At 37.9% G+C, this 7,474-nt stretch overlaps 1 protein-coding gene across 3 annotated transcripts in view; it reads left to right on the forward strand.

Moving 5' to 3' along the window:
- The window catches only part of LOC107590992 (VPS10 domain-containing receptor SorCS2-like), a 172,458-nt gene that overhangs the window by 58,952 nt on the left and 106,032 nt on the right, over positions 1-7,474 (forward strand). For all 3 annotated transcript variants that reach the window (XM_016279969.1, XM_016279970.1, XM_016279971.1), the window contains exon 2: positions 778-845. In XM_016279969.1, coding sequence (XP_016135455.1) covers positions 778-845 — 68 coding nt within the window. The remainder of the gene's footprint in view (positions 1-777; positions 846-7,474) is intronic.

Consider the following 7,474-nt stretch of genomic DNA (forward strand, 5'->3'; position numbering starts at 1 on the left):
AACCTGTGACTGTAGCAATACAGGCTAACAGCTTCTGTCAGTCTTTTCCATACTGCTAACTCCCTACTGCCAGCTGAAGAAAGTAACTTGGCTTCATGCTATGTTCATCAGTGCTATAGCAACTGCTTGCAGTGCAGTCGGTCCTAAAGATAAAAAAAGAGTAAGTTATTAGCAGAAGCTAGGAAGATGTTGTCCATCAAGTGGTTACGGTTTGATGGATCTGTCAAATGAGGTTAGCATATGCTGTTTCTAACACCACAAACACATCATGCTTCTATGTGAGTCTGAGGAACTAGACACTTGCAGTGATGTCTCTCTGCTGTGTTTAGAGAACATTTTCTCAGCAAATTCAGTTTCTCAGACTAAAAAGTTTTTGCAAATGCAATGTCCGCTGCAGATATGAGATCCTACAATTGGATCCTACAAAAGCGCTATATAAATAAAGGTGACTTGACTTGACTTGACTACAAGAGAAAGCAGGATTGAGTGTTCTTAATGTGTTCAAATTGCTCCATCTCACACACATTTTCAATGTGATTTTCAGACACGACTGTATCAGACTAAAAAGTTTTTGCAAATGCAATGTCCGCTGCAGATATGAGATCCTACAAGAGAAAGCAGGATTGAGTGTTCTTAATGTGTTCAAATTGCTCCATCTCACACACATTTTCAATGTGATTTTCAGACACGACTGTATTTTTTTAATGGAATTGTACATAAAATGTGTAAATGTAATTCTTTTCTTCAATGTTTAATGTCACTTTTTTCTCTTCGTAGGTCATCCTCATTCTCACTAAATATTACCATGCAGACTCCAACAAAGTTCTTGAGAGTTCCCTTTGGAGGTAAGAGACAGAAGATTGTTTTCGCTTTCAGGTTAAATTTAGGTTCAAACGCTTAAAACCTACCGACTCAGAGACAAAAACGACTTCAGTCACAATAGGAACAATTTTTTAATGGTGGGTTAGGATAAAAATCCCTTGTAGCGCCTTTTCAGATGACAACAGTCAATTTGTAATTCAAATGATTTTCCCTTGAGATTCCCTTTGAGAATTTTTTTTCAAGCTCTGCTATTGATTTATTTGATGTCAATTTTAGATTTCTCATGGAAAATATTAAATGCTATGGCTAGACATTTACTTTACAATATACGCAGATTGTTTTATTTATTTATTTTTTACCTCTAACCTCTGTATTTGCCCGTTATCTGTCTTCAAGAATATCCATTTATTATTTGTTAAATAAATTAAATACAAAATATACAATAACATTATACTGTATAATTTCTTTCGATTTTATTTAATCTGATCTTCGGCTAAGAATAAGAAATACCCTACGTGAATATGTGGGTTTCCAAACAAAAGATCTAGTATGCTAATTACATTTGTATTGGATTTTTGTTGTAGGGCTGAAATGATTAAAGATGAGCAGCATGATATATAAATATGGTATGTCTGTATATAAATATATATAAATATGACGCCTGAGACTGTCACTGTGATTTCTTGTCTATGATCACTTCTGCTCCTTATACTGTACAAACAATGGAAATAACCATGGCTAGATAATGCTAATAGATTACTTTTTTGAAAGAGAATTTTTTTATGAACATAACTGCTTTAATCAGATGTTACGGTTTTAAAAAGTTACATATTGGATTAAATAATTATAGATATTGAAATATAGTATGAATAATACAATTGAAACCAGATGAGTGAGTGTGAGAGAAATGAGTGAGAAAGAAATGTACGAAAAGATAGAGTGCAGCATAAGGGGCCATTCACACAGAACACACTTTTGCTTTGAAAAACACGAGACGGGCAATAGAATGGGGAAAAAACTCAAGGTCTGGAGACACTTTTTTTTTCTCAAAAGTTGAACTTATTTTAACTTGGGCATTGTGTATTTAGAATGCTGTATCATGAATGAGAAGCTGCAATAGATGCAAGACGTGAGTGTTATGTCCAAATACGTCCATCTAGTATGTGTTTACATAGAAAAACACTGGAAAGCTAGTGCAATGTGAACAGCTCCTGAAGCTCAGAAGAGAGGAAGAGAGATGCCAGTGAGGGCTGTAGTCTGACCTGATGGCATGGCCATTAACACTGTTGTCCAGGAAGACAGAGCTCAGGTAAAGAGGAAGAGCATAAGGCAAGAGGAGAATCCAAGAGCAGATGCCAGCGAAAAATGAGTGAATGTAGATGACTGAGGTCTTCGTTTATCCGGTTCGAAACATTCAAACTGACCATCAGCAGATCACAGCTGACCCTCGTTGTAAAACATTTCACCCAACAGGCTTAGACTGTCTGTGGGCTAAGGAAAAGGTCCCTTATGGAAAGAACAGAAGTTCATGTAGACAGCATAGCGAGTACATCATTTAGAAATTACCATTGTTTCTGCCTGGATCTCTCTCTTGTGTTGGTTTCTGCAGTCCTCTTGGGTGTGATAAGCGGGTCCAGTGCCTCTGCAGTGAACTTAGAAATGACTTAATTAGGACTGCCGAGGGCTTTCCTGGACCCTGTGCTAATTGCCTCACACTATCCACTATTAGCAACTAACCCTGACCGTTTAATGACCGCCAGCCAGGTCTTTGTTTGTTTTGCTTTGTTTGGGGCTTTGTAAACCTTTCTGGGTTAGGCCAAGTTAGGCTTAATCACCAGTCTATCGTGAGAGAAACGTTTTTTTTGTTTTTTGTTGTGGGGTTTAAAGATTGAGGCCACTGAAGTGTGAAAAGAAGATGGAGCTAAAAATATAGTGCTGCATATGGAATACTTGATGCCATGTTTGTTCCAATGCTCTCATTAGCCTGTCTGTCTGAGGTTGATACGAGGGTGGCATTAATTTTACATTGGGGCTCAGAATATATCAGTTGCACAGCTGCCTAATGACCAGGTGGAATGCTAAACACTGTCTTTTTCCCAGCTAGAGCTTCAGCATTCAATGGACCCCATGTTACGTGCAGGCACACATGGTAGAACTGGAGGAGCTGAAGAGAGGGTATGTTGTAAAAGAAAGGGCACAAGACTGTACTTGACATGTGTTTGGGCAGGTAGGGTACCTCTGTGGCCATCTGGATATTTCTTTATGGCAGGAAGGCAAAATTACAGTGCAATGCTTCCTTCTTCATTCAGTTCATGACAGTACTTCAAAGAGCTTCATGCTCTTTTTGATTCAGTTATTTGAGTCATAAGGATATCATATTACTTATGTCACGTATCGAGTGCTGTATTTGACGCACTTGAGTTGCCTTACGTTAGCACATGGTGCTTGTCCGGAACAGTTGGTGAGAACGGCCGCTCTACTCTCATGCTTCTCATGCAGGAAAATGTTTCACTAACACAGATGGCTTTCCTAACAAAATCAATGTTCTAGAATAAATGAATCGAATTAGTACAATTTTCTCTTGTTTTATTCATGATATTCATAGAGCCGCCGAATCCCAGACTTCAAAGACCGGTCCGTCATTAACCAGACAACCAGTCTTTCTCTAGAAGTCATTCAGTGAATTATGTAGAGTCTTCCGTGTTGATGTTTTCACAAGTTCACACTTACATATAATTAAATAAAAGTTATGCGTATTTGGCATGCTGTCCAGGGAGAGGGCTCCGAGCTCGGTGCTCCCCCCGAGTGCTTCTCCCCGTGCTGGGGAAGAAACTATGCTGAAGGGTCGGGGTGGTGGAGGGATGCTGAAAGTTGAGAGATAACGAAGGTAGGACGTACTTGGTTATTTATAGGAGTTTTCTCTTGCGCTGACTGGATAAATGGTGTAATCACTAATGATGAACTGGCCGTGTTAATTATCTGTGCGTGCTCCTCCCGAAATTTGTTTATATACATCACTTAATTGTTGTTGTTCAACTCATAAATTATGCACTGACATTATGATGGAGCGGTCTGAATTCAAAGACACAGGGAGCAGATAAATCAAATTAAACTGGAGATTTAAGTTCAACTCACGCCATGAGGCTTTTCATTTGTCGGGTTAAAGTTGAGCATTATCTGCATCTTGGTAGAAAAGTGTGTGAAATTCTTTTGGTAGTTTAGTAGGGTAGTAGCTTAAGGTAAAGGGTTTGTTCGTTTGAATAAATTAGAACAGTTTATGTCATTGTTTGACAGTTATTGTACTGTTATTTGGACAGTAAACGCTATAACAACGTTTCTAGCAGGGCTGTTGATGAAGGAGAATCAAATCAAATTTTGATCACATCATGAAATTGATAACAATAAGTTGAATCTATCACTGCGAAAAAATGCCAGATAAAGATTTGTTACATTATTATGGCAGATGATTAAATCTTTGAATAGATGGTCACCTTACAATTTTTTTTTTATTTTCATAACATTAATCATAAAGGAATATTATATTTTGTCCTTGTCATTCTGAGGTATTTTTTAATGATCAGTCTGCATGTACTTGCAAAAACACGAAGGTGGTACTTCAAACTTGAATTGCTCTGATGGTAGAAAAAATCCCCTTTTGCAGAATTTATGTGTTGGGGACATGATTAATGATGTAGTTTTTTTAATCACATTATTATTTTTGAATAATTAATCACACTATATTCAGTCGACAGCACTAGTTTCTGGATATATTCATGATACATGATTGTCCCTTGAATGTTTATGGCCATTAGAAGGTGTGGGGCTCCTACATAATGTAGGTATAATGACGGTGTAGAATCTGAGCGATCAGGGTACATAAAAAGAAATACATCAAAGCTGATTCAAAGACACCTAGAGAGGTACCTTAATAATTCATGATAGCACTAGCAGTTAGCACTAGCCCTGGCAGACTTTACACACCTGAAAATAAACTCATCAAATATACTCCATTAAACTCCACATATGTATGATGCTTTACGCTGTACTGCTTTTATTATTGGTTGGGTTGGAGGACGGATTCTGGAGGAATTGACCGAAAGAGTGAGGCAAGCAACTGTTCACACTGCATAGTGACACTTCATTTTGCTGATGTCGTCTTACCTTAGCATTTTATTTTTGCTACCAATCCTCTATAGTATCTTTAACATGAGCTTTCATTTTTAACTCACTCTGTTTCTACGCTACTGCTCTTTATTTGTTGTTATTGACCTTAATGTCAGTAGAGAGAGGACGAGAACACAGCAAGTCCCAGTGATCAATGAAAATGTGATTATATGTGTGTGTGTTTCCTCTGAGGTCTTGCTTTAATTCCCAATTGAGCAAAAGAGATGTTTATGACAGTGGTGAACTTCTCCTGAGGTTCTTTACTGTCATCGAAAAAGCATGTTTTTGTGTCAGTGATCTCAAATTTAACTCTATTTTCATGTTTTTTTTTCATATCAACCACAGTCTTTCTGCATATGTTATTCATTTATATCTATATGATCCTATAGTCCGAAATTGGAAAACTACTCTCATTTGAACTTGACTTAAGTACAGAGTCAGCAGCTAAACAAGCGTCTCTCAACCAGCAGCCCACGGCTGGCAAGCTCTGACATGTGTTCCCTAATTTTATCCATTTAGCATTGATGGTGTTTCATCTCTGCCTGCGCTTTCACCAGTACACATGTACAAGCTGATGATACTGATATTTTTGCATACCATGCATATGTGTAAAATATATACTTTTTTATTAAATTGATGGAAAAGAACACCTATTATTTTAGTGGTGTGCACTCTGTCAACAGCCAGTCTAATAAGACGCTCTCGCAACACGTCTGTTTAGAGCATGTCTCTCTTTAGTGCCAACAAGCAATTCAGATGATCCGAATACTGAATTCACAAACTGCAATGTCAGCTTTGGTATGTTCATTTGTGTTGCAGCTGTTCCATTTTCAGTGAGGTACTTCGCCTCATCTTCAATTAGGACAGCTAATAAAATGAGGTCACTCTGGAATCATTTCAGATGTTGGCAAAAGATTGTCCAAGCTTGGTAAATGATCAGACTTAGACTTCTGACTTTGTGAAAATGTTTCCAGTTTAGTGTACCATATGCAACAGACATTTAGCAATTGGAGTGGGTGGTCTGTGGGCATGACTTCTGACGCTGAGACTAATATCTCATTATTTTTAACAGTCCAAAAACACATTTTGTAAAATCTTTTTTTTTTGCCTGCTATAACCCCGTTGAGGCCCCCTGAGGAGACAGTTTTAAAGTCTGTAATTTAAGCTACATTCCCACAGAATCCTAAAATGGTTGTATCTTCCTGATAAATGCGATTTTGCTCACACACAGTTTAGTTAGTTTCAGTAGTGATGATTGCATTATATAACTATATAAATATTCAGTATCCAGTATGTGCTGTCTGAACAAAACCTAACTAGACAACTAGTTGTTTCATTTTGACTAAGTCTCCATCTTTGATATTTACTTCAATTACAGTTACTCTGGTTACAGACATTCACAGGTATTGTGAGAGCAGAAATTGGGTTTGTCATTATTTGTTTATGCAGACAATATTCGAGCTGCTCCTGTAAGTGGTTTATGACGAGGACAATTTAAAGGGGTCATATGACAGTGCTAAAAAAGAACATTATTTGGTGTAATGAAATGCATTTATGTGGTTTAAGGTTCAAAAAACATATTATTTTCCACATACATTATTGTTTCTTCTCTATGCCCTAATGCTCTAATTTTTACAAAGCTCATCAGTCTGAAAAGCGAGGTGTGCTCTGATTGGCCAGCTATCCAGTGCATTGTGATTGGCCGAATACCTCAAGCGTGTGACAGAAATGTTACGCCCCTTACCATACTATGATGCCGTGTCCTGGCGCGACGAGGCAAAACCAATAAAACCCATTACAAACGAGGCATTTGTTGCATCCAGTGGGGACATAATTACTGATTATAATGACTTAACTGTCTTTTTATACGTTGTGTTGCATCGCGTCGTGTAAACATAAAGCCATGTCTGCATTTGTGATCGGAGAAATGACAAACAACAAGCACTACTCTACACTGCTCAAAACTTGCGTTTGAATCGTCAGTGGCAAGTTCTTTAAATATGAAAACATACTTACAGGCTGTGAGTCAGAACAGACATTGTAGGCTATTCTCCCAGGTTCAGGAAATAGTCCTCTGTAAATTGCGTTGCACAATGTTCTGGAACAGTGTTGTAAATACAACTTAACCACTGATTTCTAGTCGTGTCCTCTTTTGGAAGACCAAACAAAGTAGTTTCGCTTTCACAATGAAACACACAGTGTCTCCACGACATGGCGGCGGCGGCGGCAACAATACTGCAGCGAGGATCAAAGTTACGCCTTCTTTCTTTGCGTGAACATTTAGGCAGTGTTATGCAAATCTTCCCACACAGTGATGTAGACATGTGGGGGCATGTTTAAACAAGGCGTTTTAGGAGGGCGTGGACGAGTTTTAACTTTTAAATAGAATATCTCTTTGGGTTTGAGACTTTAGTCTTTGCAACTTTAAGGATCTTATCTATTCACAAACAGCTTGTAACACTCCAAAGAGAAAGGAAAACTTGAAATC

Source organism: Sinocyclocheilus grahami, unplaced genomic scaffold, assembly GCF_001515645.1.
Source record: "Sinocyclocheilus grahami isolate Dianchi unplaced genomic scaffold, SAMN03320097.WGS_v1.1 scaffold136.1, whole genome shotgun sequence".
NCBI classification, from domain to species: Eukaryota; Metazoa; Chordata; class Actinopteri; order Cypriniformes; family Cyprinidae; genus Sinocyclocheilus; species Sinocyclocheilus grahami.